Below are 18,965 nucleotides of genomic sequence, written 5' to 3' on the forward strand. Positions count from 1 at the left end.
TGGCTTCATTGTAGTCCCCAGTGACTCTTACCCTTTCACAAGACACCCACACAATCTGGCATGATGCGCTGTCATTGGCAGACCCTCTTCCAACAGGATTCACGGAGGAATTGTCCTGGCTGAAGAAGCCTGGCTTCAGTTGAATTGGTTTGCATCACATCTGCTTACCATATGGTTCCTTTTAGCTATTTTCTTGCATTCATAACCAACAATCAAATTATTCTAAAATTGAGAAATTGAAATTTGAAGAAATGTCTTAATGTCTTAATTTTTGTCTTGATGCAAGGGTAGCCTGGATTTCATTGCTTAAAGAGTAAGCTTATAAGTCTTCCATAGGGATAGGATTTTTCATGCAACAAAACACTTCTTTCTGTGGCCTGAGCTCCCCTCCTTACCTTTACGGTTTTACATGGGACAAAATTCTTAGGAAGTAGGTTAGCAATAGCACTTAGACTTATATACCACTTCACAATGCTTAACAGCCTTCTCTAAGTGGTTTACAGAGTCAGCATATTGCCCTCAACAGTCTGGATCCTCAATTTTACCAACCTTGGAAAGATGGAAGGCTGAGTCAACCTTGAGCCAGTGAGAATCAAACTGCAGGCAAGTGGCAGTCAGCAGAAGCAGCCTGCAATGCTGCATTCTAACCACTGCACCATTACGGCTTATGGGATGCTAAGGAAGCATTGGGTTGCCCAGTCAACTAATATTTTTGGAGAGGGTGATGATTGTGTAGATGGGACCTTGGACCAGGGGAGAGATGGCTTGGTCAGGAGAGTTTATGTATTTGTTAGGCAGCGAGTCAGGCAGCCAGAAATATCATGATGACAAATGTGTAAAGGGAAATATGGTGAGAATTGGGAAGGTGGACCATTCTTAGGTAATGCAGTTCCAATTAGGTAACGCAGTTCCAATGTCTTGTACTGGTGTCATGTTCCAGCTCTTGGTACTTGCTCCCAATGCCTGGTCATTGTGCCTTAGGAGGACCAGCTGCTACTCAATGGCACATCTATCTCTAATAAGGTTTTCTTCATCTAATGATGGAAGAGACATTACCAAGATTTGACTGGGCATAAAGGGCAATGTCAGCTATATAAGATTGTCCACATCAGGAAATAGATTGCACAATGTGACTAGAACTCTACTTTATTGAGAAAGGCTGTACAGGTAATCCTCAACATACAACCATAATTGAGCCCAAAATTTACGCTGCTAAATGAGATATTTGTTAAGTGAATTTTGCCCTACTTTACAACTTCTCTTGTCACAGTTGTTAAGTGAATCACTGCAATTGTTAGGTTAGTAGCATGGTAGTTAAGTGAGTCTAGCTTCCCCATTGAGTATGCTTGTCAGAAGGTTGCAAAAGATGATCACATGATCCCGGGACACTGCAACCGTCATAACTATGAGTCAGTTGCCAAGCCTCTGAATTTTTATCATGTGACCATGGGGATGCCGCAATGGTTGTAAGTGTGAAAAACAGTCATAAGTCACTTTTTTCAGTGCCACTGTAACTTTGAACAGTCACTAAACAAACTGTTGTAAGTCAAGGACTACCTGTAATTATAAAATCTTCAAGTCTGGCTGCATTTTCCTTTTCCTTCCTTTTATAACCCAGGGTGCCTGTCTGAGTCACTTTCTAATGCTTTCTCTTTGCTGTGGGCTCAAAGCATTCTCTAGCACCCATCGTTGTCTTAATGGTCTCTGCATAGTTTATCCAAGGTCATCCCTATAGCTCCCTATAGCTTCAGAGTGTGTATGAATTCTACTCTCTGAAATGTATTCATCCAGGGTTTAAGTATGCTGTGATCCAGTGATAGAGGTGAGGAGAGGAGGATGGAGGTTGTCAAGGATACTGGCTTTTAGGTAGTTGGGCAGGATACCTTGCTTATGAGATTGGGGTGAAGCAAAAGCGTCTACTGTACTAATCTCAGCTATGCAGCAGCCTCCCTTTCCATGCTGCCAGCAGCTTCCCTTTCCATGCTGCTGAGTGCTATAGTTGGGTTAATGGTGGAAGTCCCCAGGTTTAGCATGTTGAAGGACTTTAATCTGCCTTCCTTAGGTACATAGGCAGCTCAGGACTTCATGGCCATTATTACAGCTAATAACCTGACCCAACATATTAAGGGATCAACTCATAATCGGGATTACACATTGGACCTGTTTTTGTCTTGAGGACTCTGGAGTTAGGGGATATTACCATGAATCCTTTATCATGGACAGATCACTCTATGTTATCTGGAGTCTACTATGATTGTTCCCTGCTGCAGGGAGGAAGGACCTGCTTGTTCAGTCTTCCCCAGGTGCCTGATGGATCCAGTAGGATTTTAGAGGGACGTTGTGATTGTCCCTGAGTTTCTATTCTGTGATCACTGCTTGGAATGAGAGGGCAATGGTGGCCTTGGACTGATTCACACATGTGTAACATACTTTGCATGTGGACTCTGAGAGAAATAAAGACTAAATCTGAGCCATAGATAAAAGCTTTATTTATGACCTACCATGTGGCAGTACCATACTCGTGTTTCTGTTTGAGTGACACCTAGTGTCACTCTTCAGGGTGATCTAGGTAAGAAGGAGCAGGGAAATACTTGAGGGGTTGCTATGAGGATTATTGAGACTCTGGTCCATTTGTACTTCGTTTATAGTAAATATTTGTCACCAGGGTGGTTTTAGCATAAACTAGCTGAGCATTGACATTTAGAGCTATACTTTTTCAGCAATTGCAGTGCAAAATGTGTCACTTCTTCAAGTCGTTTGTGAAGTAAATTGGCAAGCAGACATTGATAATGTTGAGGGAGCTAGATGCTGTAATGTCAGTGTCTTTGTGGCAGTAGTCACTGCAGTATTCATCAGGACAGACAAACAGGACAACAGTACTTACTCTGCCACTGCCTCCAATCTCTTAATTCAGATAAGAAGCACACTCAGGAGTACTAACTCTGTCTTTAAAGGTTACTTTAACACAGCCTTTCAAACCTGAAACTCGTCTCTCCCTCCCTCCCCCTTTGAGACCAAAAACTAGGGAGGGTTCCTTCAGAGACATTTGCCATTCCCTCATTGCTTCTGAGGTCTCTGCTGTCTCTTTGCATTGCCTACTCTTTGGCTTTTTCTTCAGTATCCCAAGGTCATTCCCATATACCATTATAGACCAGAATTGGATATAATATAGAAGTGCTGGACAGGAGATTTAAAAGATGCAGGGCGGTTTAGGGTGTGTGTAATTATAGAAAGAGTAGAGTCAACAACCTTTCATACACGTACCATATTCTAAATAGCCATCTCAGAAAAGAAACTTATATAACTCTTGGGAAATATGTGCAAACATAACACCAATGCTGAGAGCCAAAGGAGTTCGTAATCTTCTGAATGCTTGATAATGTACACTTCAGAGTAGTGAATACAGAATTATTTTTTATTCGCTCCCTTATTTTTACTGAAGTATGAATTGAAATGTTTATGCAAATGATTTGAAACGGCTTTTTTTAAGGTGAAAGTGCAAACAATATATTAAGCACTTTTCAAACTGTTGTGTCTTTTATCCAGGTTTTTGCAGCTGCTTCATAACTGCTTCTGCTTTCTTACTAGCAAAACGAAGTACGCACACATGTAAAGCATCTGTGCAAACCAGGGAAAAAGTTGCAGTTTTTTTAGTGATTTGAAGAGAGGTGCTACATATGTGCTCGGTCTCCTGTATCAAAAACCTTATATAATCATATAATTTGCCCTTTGGAATAAATAACTGAAACAATCAGTTCACTAAGCGAATAGGCAGTTCAGTCTCATTATTTAGGCTTATTTCTTGGTTTTGGTCTAAGGCAGTGGTTCTCAACCTTTTTAATGCCGCGACCCCCAACTGGTCGTAAGTCGAGGACTACTCAGCCGGTCGTAAGTCGAGGACTATTCAACTGATGCAGCACCATTTGCAGAATAGGACTTTTGGCAGGCTCAACAGGGCAAAGATAGCCTGAACAATTCCTATTGGGTTTTGAAAGCCAATAGAATTAGACTCTATTCAAGAGAGTCTATTCTATTGGCTTTCAAAAGCCAATAGAATAAAAGGGAGTAGCACAGCTAAGGAAAAGGGGGGAAAATGGCGGACTGCATTGTTTGGCGACCCCCGTGAAATGGTCGTTCGACCCCAGATGGGGTCCACAGGTTGAGAACCACTGGTCTAAGGGAAAATTATTACTTCTGTGGCTGACATTGCTTGCTACTAGTTGTCTCAATCATTAATATATTCATTTTATTCTACACCTTTAAAACTTGAGAGATACAATGGGTGCTTGAGAGTAGCATCTACAGTTAATAAATGAAAATGTTGCCCCTCTTCCCTTCACTCCATATTTTTAAGATAACAACTTGCCAGCCCTTTCATACATGTTTTAATATAATTTTGATTGAAGCCTGTAACAAGAAGATAAAAATTAATGCAAGCTAATATAAAGTAAAGAAAAAAAAACAAAAAGAAATAAATCAAAGAAGTAAAAAGTGCGGAAAAAGAAAAACAGTTGAAGAAAAATAGAAAAGAAAGATGAAAGATGTAAAAAAGAGACTTCCCCAATATCCTTCACTGCAGTTATAAGTACAAATTTATTGTAACCTCTCTCTTTTACAACATATTACTTTTTCTCTATAATCTATCCTGTCTAAACATCAAAATCACGAATTCTTTTTTTCCCCATTTTCATATAAAAGGTCCATAATAGGCTTCCAGTCACCAATAAATGTAGATGTCTTTTTCTCTAATCAAAAACTAACTCTAATCTAGTCAGTTTATCCATTTCAGCAAAATCTATCAGCTTCACCCACCATCCCTCCAGTGTAGGTAATGTTGAATCTTTCAATCTCTGGGCATAGTAATCTTGTTTTGTTAATTGCTCCCCTGGCTCCTTTCATACATGTAATGAACCAGAAAGTTTATAGCTTTCCTTCACAATAGTGAACAGCACTTGAGGACTATTAGATTGAGGAAATTTTGGTTGAGTTTCCAACTTTTATTTTCTTTTTTGAGAAAAAGAACAGCAAAATATAGTTGTATGATGATGAAACAAAATGATCAAAACAGGAAAAATGTTAAATACATACTTATTTCAGATGACAGATTTAGTTTCTTTGTTAAGTTGCTTAAAGAGAAAAATACCACAAATTGTTTTTAAATCTATAGATTAAGGTAGTTGTAATCAGTACATCTGAAAGCCACAATTAAACACTATCTCAAACACACAAGTCTGAACTACACTATTATAAGAGGATCAGATGTTTGATACCGCTCCACATCATCCTTAGCAACAAGCTTCAGAATGCTCTAGAATATGAAATTGCTGGTGACAAAAGAGAAGGGCAGAATGGGTGACTTAGTCACAGGATATTCTTACACAGTATTTTTCTCAAAACATTTTCCAATTCAGAAAGTTGATGTGGCTGCATACTAAATAAAAAGTATATGAGGAAAAAAAGATATATGTCAGTTTGTAAAAATAGTCAATATCCTAATTGACAGAATGGACCAATCCTGTACTCTAATGCGTCACATATTGACATGTACTATATGGGAGCCAATGTGGTATAGTGGTTAAGGTGTCGACTAACACTGGTGAAACCCATGTTCAAATCCTCCCTTGGCTATGGAAACTCAACAGATAGGGGCAATTCACTGTCTCTTAGCCCATCCTACCTCATAGGGTTCTTTTTATAAGGTTAACATGAAGGGAGATACAATGTAAGTTGGTTTGTGCTGCTGGAATAAGAACAATGTAAATCTGACATTGATAATAGTGACATTGATACTTTTAACCTGAGCTGCTCACCAATAATAATTTTTTTTGCTGTTATGGTTTGTGTGTAAGGGCTGCCATGTTCTTGTTTTCTTTGTTATCCTGGCACTCTTAACACTGAAATTCTATTTCCCCAAATCTTTAAAGAATCTCCTGATTGCTTACGTGCCACAGCATTACAGGTTATAAGTTGTAACACAATTGCAGCAAGAATTTCAGTTGTTAAGCAAGGCAGTTAAGGGTGTTGAGCCTGATTTTATTTGCCATGGTTGTTAAAAGAATCACTGCGGTTGTTAAAAGAATCACAGGATTGTTAAATGAATCTGACTTCTCTCATTGTCTTTGCTTGTGAGAAGCCAGATGGGAATATCGCAAAGGGTGGGTTCCATGACCCCAGAACACTGCAACTATTATAAATAAAGGCCAGTGGCCAAGCACCCAATTTTTGATCATGTGACTGGGAATGCTGCCATGATTGTAAATGTGAGGACCAGTCATAAGTCACTTTTTTCAATGCTGTTGTAACTACGAATGGCTTCGAAATGAATGGTTGTAAGTCAAGAACAGCCTGTAGAAGAGAGTGGAAGGAAAGGGAGTTGGATGAGAAGACCTCCAAAGGTCCCTTCCAACTCTTGTTATTCTGTTAATGTGGAGTAATTCAGATATATAGTTTATTTAGCTTCCATTAATTCTAGCGACTGACAAGCATTTCCAGATTAAACTTTAATGTCAAGAATTTTATATTTTAAAAATTGTTGATTGTCATTTAGAAAATATAGCAATATTACTGTTACACCTAATTAATTGTTATGGCTTCATTCTATTGGTAGCTTAATTAATCTAGGGCAAATCGCCTTCCATTTTCAACATTTTTCATCCTTTGTCATTGAAGGGTATAGCAATAGTTCTTAAAAAATTTAATGCCAATAGTTTTTTTTACTTCCTACACAAGGTTTTTTTTTCAGTATAAAATATTTGAAAAAGGAAGATAAAAGAGAAGTAGCCAAGTGTCTTAGGATAAGTTTTCTTAAAGCAGGAACTTTGTTCCACTGTAGTAAATGAAAGAAACGATAAGGTGATTTGGAGAGCATTAGATCTTTGCATCTTTTGTATAAATTGAGGTAACTTTTATCCTTTTTATAAAAGGCTATTGATTTTGTAAATATACATTTTTTTTTCTGCATGAATGGAAGAAATTTAAAAACTATTGGTCTCTTTTTTTAAAAGGATTTTTAAATAATGATGAGTGGATTTTTTTTTTGACTGAGTAACATGGGGAAAAGCTCTATATTTGCAAGAAAAGTTCACCACTCTGCAATGAGATTATTATTATATGCTCAAAAGTACAAAGACCTTCCCCACAATGGAATAATACTGAGTGAAGAGATGGAACTTGCAGAATTGCAAACTGTGTTCCTTGATTAGAGAGAAAATAAGATTTATGTTTATTGCTGACTCAAAATCCCTTTTAGACCTTTTTGCATGAATAGAAAAAATGATACTATGTTTTTGATGTTTAGCAAAAAATAGTTAATAGAAAAAAGAGATTTTTTTGGTAACCTTGCAGTAAAAGTTAATTTTGTAATTGTACTTAATATTTGCTGTAAAGAAAATCAGAAGCTACTTCTTTCTTTTCATTCTTTCTTTTTGCCTTTTTTTGTCTTTGTCTTTTTTCTTTTTTTTCTTTATAACTAGTTTTTGTTAGTTTTAAATTTCTATTCAAAACTCTTAATAAAAATATATATAAAAAAGAATGTTTACCAGTGATTAGTTTTGAACATTGATTTGCCACCCTGATATTCCCCATTTGGTTTTCTGTTGCTTCTATCAGTTGACATCTTCATCAGCTTTATTAATAATTATTTATGAAGAAAAAGAGATTATTTAATAATTAGTTGCAATATTATAAAAAAGAGTCTTAAATTTTTGAGAATATTTGTTAACTTCATTTTTTCTTATCAAGCAATGTTCATCAGTGTTTTCAAATAACCTAAATTGTTTTAGGTTGGGGCAAAATTAATCCAGTTTAAAAGGATTTGCATGAGGAACAGTATGGAAACCATTAAATATGTAATATATTGTATATATAAATTTAATATACAAATTTGGTGAGATGAACTACTATAGCTGTAGAAAAATCAGAAAATTCTATCATCATATATTTTAAAATTGAAACTGAGCTTAAAAAGAAGGAAAAACTGCTAGCTAAGAAAGGCCAGTTGGAAGACTTAATCATCTGATTGATAAAATGATAAAATGTCATTTTTCCAACAGCAGGCAAGGAATTCTTTTGAAATAATGTTTCTGGAAACAGCCAAGATAAAATACATTGCTGTAAATGCAATATAATGACATCTTTTAATTATTTAAGCAGAATGAAGTAAATACCCTGTGAAATAGTATGCTTTAAGTGCAGATTTGTAGAACCATTAGCTTAGTGATATTTCTGAACTTTCCAGTTTCAGAATGCATATGAAACATTAGAATATACAATATTTCAAATGTATTGATTGAATAATATTCCAGAATTGAAAAATATTTTCAATTCTCTATCTCATTTTTGGAATATATCTCCAAATTTATTCAGCATGCAGAGTACCCCTGAAGATTTAAACACCATGCCAAATGCTTTAAATATTGATAAAGGGGAATATTTGTAGCTCAGGATTGAAATGAAGGGTCCTTGGTGCTGTCTGAGCTTGGTTGTTTTTATGCAGATGTTTCATGATATACTGGTATATAGTGTACACACATTATATATATATATATTTGTTTTCTGAGGTTTTCGTGGGTGTTTGTATGTAGGTCTTTGGTTATTCGGGTTTTCTCCTGCATAAAATTGGAAGTGTCTTGGCGACGTTTCGACGAAGTCTCATTCGTCATCTTCAGGCTGGTGTTTTCAGCTTCGTGCTTTGAGGAGCAATGTGTGGTCTTAGCTGTTTCTTCCTTTTAACTGCCAGTGGGGGTGTGAACAGAAAAAGGAAGAAACAGCTAAGATCACACATTGCTCCTCGAAGCATGAAGCTGAAAACACCAGCCTGAAGATGACGAATGGGACTTCGTCGAAACGTCGCCAAGACACTTCCAATTTTACGTGGGAGAAAACCTGAATAACCAAAGACCTATATATGTGTGTGAGTGTGTGTGTGTGTGTGTGTGTGTGTGTATGTGTATGTGTGTGTATGTATATATATATATAATTTTTTTCAAGCAGTTATTATTGCTTAAAAACATTTTTAAAAAATCTGAAATGCAGCTGTGCAATGCAGAAGCTTCTCTCAGTCAAGAAGGTTTAGCTGTTTTAATAAAAAATACAAAATGCTTTTAGTGTATATGTATGCAGTATTTGCTTGGATTACTGTATTCAAACCACTCACTTTAAAGGGTTTTTTTTAATTCATTTCCTTTATTTTTCCCTTTCCTTTTAGGATATTAATGTATGTATTCTTGAGAACTATCCTGAATGTTCCAATCCCAGGTTATTTTATATTATTCCATATTTCTGTGGACAGCATCCAAGATGCAGGTAACTTACAAACTTACCTTTTTTTCTAGCTTTTGTTTTCTTAAAGTCTTTCTTACTGTTCAGGGAATCTACAACAAATTAGATTTAAAAGATTCAGCACCAACATTCCAATCAAAGTCACAATCATGTAATCTGAAAGACACTGAATTTCAGGTTGTTATCTGACTGTATACTACAGCAGGGGTCCCCAATCTTTTGGGCACCAGGGACCAGTTCTGTGGAGAGAGGTTTTTCCACGGACCAGAGGGTGCGTGGTTTTGTGTGCTGCCTGCATCTCGCGAATGGGGCTTTGCTTGTTTATGCAGACTGGTTGCTGGCATGCAGTGGTCCGGTACTGATCCACGGACCGGGGGTTGGGGACCCCTGTACTAAAGTACAGGTAATCCTAGATCAGGGGTAGGCAAGCTATGCTGACTCAGGAATTCTGGGAGTTGAAGTCCATGAGTCATAAAAGAGCCGAGGTTGCCTACCCCTGTCCAAGACTTACGATCACAATAGAACCCAAAATTTCTGTTGCTAAGTGAAACATTTGTTAAGTCAGTTTGCCCCATTTTATGACCTTTCTTGCCACAGTTAGGTGAATCACTGTAGTTGTTAAATTAGTGAAATTGTTGTTTAGTGAATCTGGCTTCCCCATTGACTTTGCTTGTCAGAGAGTCACAGAAAGTGATCGGTTGACCCCAGGACATTATGACCATCATAAATATGAGTCAGTTGCCAAGTGTCTGAATTCTGATCATGTGACTGTGGGGGTGCTGCAACAGTCCTAAGTGTGAAAACTGGCCATAAATCACTTTTTTCAGTGCCGTTTTAATTTTGAATGGTCACTAAACAAACTGTTGTAAGTCGAGCACTACCTGTAGTGTATTTAGTTTTTTAGAAAAAGCACAAATGGCTTATAGAAATATGTTGGACTTCTTTCCTTATTCAAAAGCCTCTTAAAATTGACAGTCTTCAACTTTTCATTGTAGCCTGTTCTTAGATGAAACAAAATATCAGAGAACTCATTACTTACCTATTTTACTTAGCAAAATAGCTGAATTGGCTTTGTTACTTTGAATGGCTGGATGTAATGATGTTATACTGGCCCTGTAGGCAGTCCCAATGTTTTAGACTACAACTGTTACCAGTGTGGCTAATGAGAATAATAGTCCGATGATTGGAGCTATACTGTATACTGTAATACAAATCATTTGGAGTACATATGTTATGGAAAGCTGCCTATAGTGTATTTCAGCATCTCAAAAACCTAATTACAAGATACTTTAGAACATTCTAATAAATACGGCTCTGAAGCCTTTATAATTATCATTAAAAATTACTATTGTTTCATGTGTGGTGATTTATATTCTAGCAGACTGTGTGTTGTGTTCAGTTTGAAGAATATTGCTAACTTTTTTTTAAGGGAACCTGGTGAATGGGCCCTTGAAAGAGCAAAAATGAATGTGAATGAAAATTTCCTCCTTGTGGGCATTCTGGAAGAATTAGAGGATGTGCTGCTTTTATTAGAAAGATTTTTACCTCATTATTTCAAGGATGTACTCAGCATCTACAAAAACCCAGGTAACTCTCTTGATAGTACATCACTAATTGTTTTTTATGGTTCAGAATAAAAGCTGCTGCTCTACTTGATCTCTCTATTTATTAATTTAATTTAGAAAATCTATTTATTTGGCACATAGGTCAGTCATTTTATGAAAGGCATATAATTATCGTTATCAGACTGCAGTTAGTTTATTGTATGCTAGTTAGATTAGTAAAAATTTATTTGTTAGATTTTCTATGTTCCCCAGGAGTTCAAGACCATGTAGGTCTTCTCTAGTCTTCCCGACATTGATAACTCTGAGTTTGGACTGAAAGATAGTAAGTGCCCAAGGATACTCAGTAGCTAAGAACAGACATCTGATATTCTTAATAGGCTACAGTGGGACAGCAACAACCTAGCATCTTGTTTTTATGCAAATAACTTTGAGGTTGACTAATTGTTGTGAGAATAAGGAAGTGGCTGAAGTCATGGTCGTTTGTAAAATGTGTTCTCTTTTAGTTGTTAGTCATTCAAACTATTGTTACAAAAAAAAAAAAAATGGGTACACAAGAAGGAACCAAGATAAACTCCAGATTGATATCCAGCCCAAGGGTCAGGACTGACTTGGTACACCATCTAACTTTCTTCTGTTGTTGAAAGAAGAGTATATAGAATACAATTTCTCCACCACCAAAAGCAGGTAGATTGAGATGATGAAAATAGGATGACTGCCTAATGCCCTCCAGAGAGTTTCCATGGCTGAAGATAAATTCGGACTTTTCCTAAATCAATTATTTAACTACTATGCCAGTCTGGCTCTCTAGATTCTAGTGCATAAGTCAGTCCTTAATTTTTTTAAAAAATTAGGCTCAACGTTGAAAGGGGAAATTGAAGGAAACTAAACTAGGACAATAGTCTGTAATTGCATATACCGTATATGCCGGCGTATTAGGCGACCCGGCGTATAAGACGACCCCCGTCTTTAAAGCCGGGCCGCATTCCTAGAACGTCGTCTTATAGGCTGGAAACTACCAGTATTTCCGGCGTATAAGACGACCCCCGTCTTTGGCGCCGATTTCAGCGCTTGCAGAAGTCGTCTTATACGCCGGCATTTACGGTACATGTATACAGTATACTTAACTTAAGAATACCCAACTGACCTGGACTGATTTCAAGTAAGGAAAGCACTGGTTAGTTTTTGGAATAAGAGCCCTCTGGGGGTGCCAGGGATGATGGTTAGATGGTGCATTTGAAAGAAAGCATTCCAGAATTGACAAAGCCCTTCCCTAATATTGCGAAGAAAACCAAATGGATGCATCACCAGAACCTAAGCTTAATTCAAGGATGTCCTTTATATGTTTTTGGTCTAAATATTTATCTATATAGTTAAAACATAAAATGCATGCTTGAAGAATAGTTTCTCCTCTGAAATGCTTTGGAATTCTTTTGGATGTAACAAACTGAACAGTATTTTTTTTCTTTTAACTTAAATGTCTTGCAGTTAAATGTTTTCTCACGTAAGGTTTGAAAATCAGATTTCATGGACGACAAAGAATTAAAGCTCTTTTTTTCAAAAGTTCATCTTATATGATAGGTCCTATTGTGGTCCTTTCTTGTCACAATTGTTAAGTGAATCACTGCAGATGTTAAGTTAGTAACATGGTGGTTAAGTGGATCTGGCCTCCTTACTGACTTGGCTTATCAGAAGGTCGCAAAAGGTCACATGAACCTGGAACACTGAAACCTTCATAAATACATGCCAATTGCGAAGCATCCAAATTTTGATCATGTGACCACGGGGATGCTGCAACAGTCATAAGTGTGAAAAAATGGTCATTAATCACTTTTTTTCAGTGCCATTGAGACTTCAGGAGAACTACTTGTTATTTATAGAATTCTATTGATCCTATTCGTATTAGCTTGATTTGGCCAGAAGGTGGCACTGCATCTCTTCTTTTCTTTTACAGTTATAAAATAGACCCTTAGAAAGCAAACACTCTGCATCCAATTTGCCCTCTGCATTGTCAGATTTTATATTTTGTTAAGGAAAAAAAAGAGGGAATAGAAATTTCCCCGTCCTTCCTTCAGAATATGTAAGAATCAAAATTATCTAGAGTAATGATAACCTTAAGAAGGGTTATGTAGCACTTTTTAAAAACAACTTTTATTTTGTTCCTTTTATAAATATAGCTGGAACACCACTGCTTGGGGTATTTTCATATAAAGAAAGAATAACATCTATTAATTAAGAAAATGTTGCTCTAATGTTGATTTAGGCACAACAAAAAAAAGAAAGCGTGCCTATAAATATAAATTACACATTATTTATCTAAACAGGAGCCATAAGGCTTCAGTCATTCATACATGTAGAATTGGTGTCTACTACAGTGCATAAAAATTCCTCTACATGGGTTTATCACTTGCATTTGCTATTCAATAGTCACAATTAAAGTAAACTAAGAATATGAGAATGGAGATAAATGTGCAATCAAGCACAATGTTTTCAGAGCAGAGGGAAAACAGAGGCTCATACTTTCATTATGTAGCAAAAAAGTGACATTTCTAAATTCAAAACTGGCTGGCTCAAATTGAATAATAGCAAGGAAATGTATAAAGCTATATATAGCACTCACTGAGACAAGCAATTGCATAGATATGGCTCCCAATAGTATGAATCAGATAATGCCTAGATTTTGTAGTCTCGTGTATTTTTTAAAAATGCCTTTTTTTTTTACAAACAACTGCAAAAGAACCTTGAAAGTAAGCTGAGATAAGATGGTGGCAGAGAAATAGAGCAGCCCACCAAGCAGCCTGCCCCCAGGAGAGGTACTAGAACTAAATCTACAACAAAGAAACTGCTATATTAAGAAACCAGATGTGAGTATTGAAAGAAATAATCTCATAGTGCATAGGCCACAAAATAGGCCATAAAATGTCACCTTCATAATGTTAAGTCAAAAAAGAAGAATTTCTATAAATATAAACAGGAAATTAAATAGGAAATGTATGTCAATCTGTTTTTCTATTTGAGGCAAATGCCTCTTCTGTTGAGTAACAAAGAAATCCAAGCCTAAAACTGCATAAGTGGAAAAACAAAAATTTCCATTCTTTCTTCTCCCATTCAAGAAAACCCTGTTGAGAAAGCCTGGGAATGACTGTGTTCTCATGCCTCTAGTCTATGGGTTATCCCATATATAGAACGAGGACAAGAGAATAACCTGCTAGGTCAATGCTAAGAATGCTTTAGTCAGTGCTTTTTTTGTTTTGAAAAAAAAAAAAGGTGCCGGAACTCACACACGTCATACAACCCGCCTTGCCTAACCTACAAGGTTCCATCCAAAAAAGGTGCTGGAACTCTATTCTGGGCGTTCTAGGGCAAAAAAAAGCCCTGGCTTTAGTAAGCAAGCAGAGTCTTCCTAAAGATTCCCATTATGTTCCAGAGTCCTGACTATATAACCTGTGGAGCCCCTGCTATTGTCATGTACAAAAGGCAGAGAGACAGCTGCCTTGTGTCAGATAATCTACTTGAGAGCTTAATATGGTTCCCAGATAATTATTTGTGATGAGTTATTGACCATCATTGACCAAGTGGGGATTTTCCTGCATATGAGACTATACTGTGGCTGAGCATTGTACAATTATTTCCATGATAAAATGGAGGAAAAGGCTCATCCTATCAGTAGAAAATTCAAATGCATCTGTTTGCAGTTAACCATTCTAATTATTGGACCTGGTGGGCAGAGGAAATGACCACAACACAAACTATCCTAATAATGAGAAAACAGTTTCCCCTTGTTTGTTGTTATAGAATTTGTCTAATACATATATTAAGCATAATTTAATGTAACTAATATATCAGGAATAGGATTTGGGAACTCACCAAGGATATAGAAACTCAGAACAAACAGCAATTGATTACATCTCTTTCTCAATAATAGAAGATGAAAGGCATTAAAGGCTTCTGGTAGACCGTATGCTAATGAAGCTCTTTTACGGTACCCCCAAAATTGAGGTCCACAAATCCATAAGGTACTTTAGATGGGAAAGACAGCCCAAATTTAATATGGGTGGCTCTCAGATTGCACCCATTTGTTCAGTGGCTGTTCAAACTTGCAATGGTGCTGAATGAGAGAGACTTAAGACAGGTGCTTAGAGTTCCATTTGTCACATTGTCCCTGCAGTCATCATCAACCTTTACAACCATGTTGCTTAGCAATCAATGGCAGTTCCAGTCCCAATTGCTATCATAACCGAAGGACTACTTGTAGTCTTTCTCTCCCTTATTGACCTACAGTTACAGCAGATTTAAGTGGCTCATACAATATCTAAATGGGCTTTTTCAGGAAGCTTTATGAAATTGATAAATCACGTGTAACAAAGTTTTTTTCACCTATGCATCCTTTGTTTATAAGTATTAAAATGCAAATATTCAATTATAAATAAGATAAATTTCAGAACTGCCTAGCTGGGGATAAAATAACTGTTAGCTGAAAAGAACATTTACGAAAGAATGCAGTACTCCAGGCAGATTACAGAATGGTGTTGATTCTCCTACATATAAAGCAGTTCTGCTCAGCCTCCTGGAAGTAGTGTTGCTAGGGTACTAAATTATATTATAAATTGCGAGTGTAGCTTAAGGGCAATTATTATTTCTTCCTGCATAACCTGAGATATAAATAAAAAGACTAAGACTACACAGAATTCCTGAAACTGTACAGAGTAATAAAAAAAACCCTATTAGATTTGATTTAGCACCACATCAAAAAAGAACCCTTCTTTTGTTTCATTTACTGGCCTTCCTCCAACTTTGTGGAAAGAATCTGCCTATCTTAATCAAAGGTTTCTGAAGAGATGTAAACCCCCAGCTTCGGGCCATAGAGTTTTACCAGGGTTATCCACTCAAGTACTGTTCTCTGATTTTTTGTTCGTTTGTTTGTTTGTTTTAAAAATCACCTGTTCAGAAGATGAGGAGACTGGAGTAATCTGACCCTGTACATGACCAACAAATAGTTCTTGACTTACGACCCTTCATTTAATGAGTATTAAAAGTTACAGAGGGGCTCAAAAAAAGCGACTTGTAATTGGCCCTCCCACTTATGATCATCACAGCTTCCCCACGGTCACGTGATCAGAATTTGGGTTTTTGGCAACCAGCATGTCTTTATGATGGTTGCAGGATCTTGGGGCCACGGGATCACCATTTGCGACCTTCTCAGCCAAATTCCAGCAAGCAAAGTCAATGGGGGAAACCAGATGCATGTAATGACCACATGATTTGCTTATCAGTCATGGCAAAAAAGATCCTAAAATTGGTCCTATCTCACTTAATAACCACATTGCTTAGTGACAGAAGTCTTGGCCTTGATTGTGGTTGTAAGTCAAGGACTACCTGTATATTGAATCCAGAAACAAGAAATTAGACACTGAGTCATAACAAGATTTACAAAGGACATGATAGCAGTGTTCCAATATCTCAGGGGCTGCCACAAAGAAGAGGGAGTCAAGCTGTTCTCCAAAGCACCTGAAGGCAGGACAAGAAGCAACCTGGAACTAAGAAGAAATTTCCTGACAGTTAGAATAATTAATCAGTGGAAAAACCTGCCTCCAGAAGCTGTGAATACTCCAACACTGGAAGTTTTTAAGAAGAGACTGGACTGCCATTTGTCTGAAATGGTATAGGGTTTCCTCCCTGAGCAGGGGGTTGGACTAGATGACCTCCAAGCTCCCAACTTTATTGTTATTGTTATTGTTGTTGGTAGTAGTAGTAGTAGTAGTAGTAGTAGTAGTAGTAGTAGTAGTAGTATAGAATAACAGATATATAATTCACCCCTACATCAGCTGTTTATATAATCTGTGCCTACTTCCCTTGTAATCTGACTTGAGTTAAAACTCTTCAGAATAGTGACCTCCACATATCATGGCTGAGTTGTACAATAAAAATGTTTTAAAGAAACACGTTTCATGTTTTGGTTATACCTGCATGATTTTCTCATTGCCACAAACCACTGAAAATAATATATGAGTTGCTGTGGAGAAATCCATGTGATGGTAGCTGCTCTGTATCATATGAATTGTATAAACTAATGCTATGCAAAATCATTTTTGGGTAATCTTTTTGCTGCTGTTTATGAGAAGTGTGCCTCAGAAAAAGCCAGCTGAACAAAAGTGAGCCTCAAGCCATTTCTGAGATGATGGGAAGCCTTTTTTTCCTCATTATCCTAGTGAGCTAAGGAAATTCTTGAATTTGTGTCCCCTTCCTTTTTGCTGTCTTCTCTTTCATTAGCAGCAGAGATTAGAATATTCCATTTCCAGTAGGTCTATTATATGGGGAACTTGGAAACTGTGATTAGTTTAAACAATAATTAATTAGATACACCTCCCCCAAATTCAGAATCATGGCTTATGCATATTAAGCATAATTCAACAACAGTTCCCTTTCCAAACATCTCAAGAAATAGATTTAATGGGACCTACTATTCCCATGAAACAGATGGATTGAGACTCATCGGAGTTCATTTATGTAGCAGAAAATATTGTTTGGACATAATCCTATGTGGAAAAAAGTATTAGTACCATGTTTATGGGGCCATTTGTTAAGACATTCCCAACAGAGTCTTAACTTTCTAATTTAACGACTAGTATTGGCCTAAAAGACTTTGAGGGGCTGGCTGGGAATTTGAATAACTGTGAGCCTCCATTGGGGCACTGTCTGCTTTAATTGCATGTTCCTTTAAGGATTTTCTTTGAGGATTTCTTGAATGCATAGAAGAAAGTTGATGGAAAGCATTCTTACGCATGATATTCTTCTTAGGAGAGAGATTTGCTTAGCATAAATTATCTGAAGCCTGAATTTGGTTTCATCCAGCATTTTATTTATGATTATATATTGTGAACAAGAGTTTTATTGAAGGTCAGTCTGAAAGCCTTTTAAATAGATGAAATAAGATGGCTGGACTAAATGATCACATCAGATTCAGTTTTATAGTTATGAATTGTTCCATTAACTAACCATTGAAACAATACAAAGCTATAATGATTTACAGTTTCAGAAGGCTCACTTTGTGTTAGGATTAATAATAGGGCATACAGAGTGTAAGGTGAGGGATGTGGTTTTTTTTTTTTTTAGATCTGAACAGAATTACGGTACGTGCACATGTTAACATTTTGTTAGAAATCACACTCAGCAGATTTTTCTCTGGTTGTAACTTGAGCCACTTGAAACTGCAGTGGCTTCAGCTAATTTTTTTCCACAGAGTTCTAGCTCAAATTTATATTAAGGTGATGCTTAAAATTGAACCATGGATTAGCAGCAGGCTTCTAGATTTTCAGCACCTTGGTTTTTGGCGTAAAATTTATAGCGAGAACTATTTAGATAAAGAGAAAAATTAGATCAATTTTGAGTGCTTATTATAGTTGGGTGCTTTGAATATTTTTTAGAATAAACTATTGTTTGTTTTAGATGCCAATGATAAATCCTGGAAATTGAGTATTTAATATCATGAGGAGAAGGAACTATATGCTAGGTTATTTCATTTTTGAGGGGTCCTGGGTGCTCTCTGAGCTTGCTTGTTTCCTTGCAGACATTTCATTACCCTAACTAGGTAACATCATCAGTACTAGTGAGGAGTGCTGTTCGCTGTCGGTTTATATTCTGGTGTCTTGCCTGTCTGAATGGGTGGGGATGGTCTTAGGGATTCTTTGGTTGGGCTGTTTACTAATGGCTCTGTGGCAATTTCTTGGTTGGGGTATTGCTTACTTGATTGTTGGTCTGAAGGTGACCTTGGAGTTAATCTATGCTGATCTGGGTGCTGATTACTGGTGGAGTTTTTTTCTCTCTTTTGGGCTGGTTGATTGTTTCTTTTGCATAATCTATAGATGTTGGTAATGTCTATGTGTGTATTGGTGGCTGATTTGTCAAGAGTGTCAGGCTTCTAGAAATTCCCTGGTGTTTTTGGATTTGGCCTGGCCTAAGAAAGTCACATTTTCCCAATTGAAACTATAGTTAAATCTATATGTTGTGAAATTAAAGAATTTTCATCATACCTTTTGACTGCCAATTGCTGTTCACGGATACGTTCTGACAGTCTTCTGCCTGTTTGTCCTACATAATGATTTATGCAGTTCCTACTTTGTAAGT

General features: G+C 36.9%; 1 protein-coding gene across 2 annotated transcripts in view; it reads left to right on the plus strand.

Moving 5' to 3' along the window:
* Positions 1-18,965, plus strand: part of UST (uronyl 2-sulfotransferase) — a 120,238-nt gene that overhangs the window by 86,894 nt on the left and 14,379 nt on the right. For both annotated transcript variants that reach the window (XM_039346877.1, XM_039346879.1), the window contains exons 6-7: positions 9,206-9,303; positions 10,709-10,866. In XM_039346877.1, coding sequence (XP_039202811.1) covers positions 9,206-9,303; positions 10,709-10,866 — 256 coding nt within the window. The remainder of the gene's footprint in view (positions 1-9,205; positions 9,304-10,708; positions 10,867-18,965) is intronic.

Source organism: Crotalus tigris, unplaced genomic scaffold (assembly GCF_016545835.1).
Source record: "Crotalus tigris isolate CLP2741 ecotype Arizona unplaced genomic scaffold, ASM1654583v1 scf7180000018030.5226217, whole genome shotgun sequence".
In the NCBI taxonomy this organism is placed as follows: Eukaryota; Metazoa; Chordata; class Lepidosauria; order Squamata; family Viperidae; genus Crotalus; species Crotalus tigris.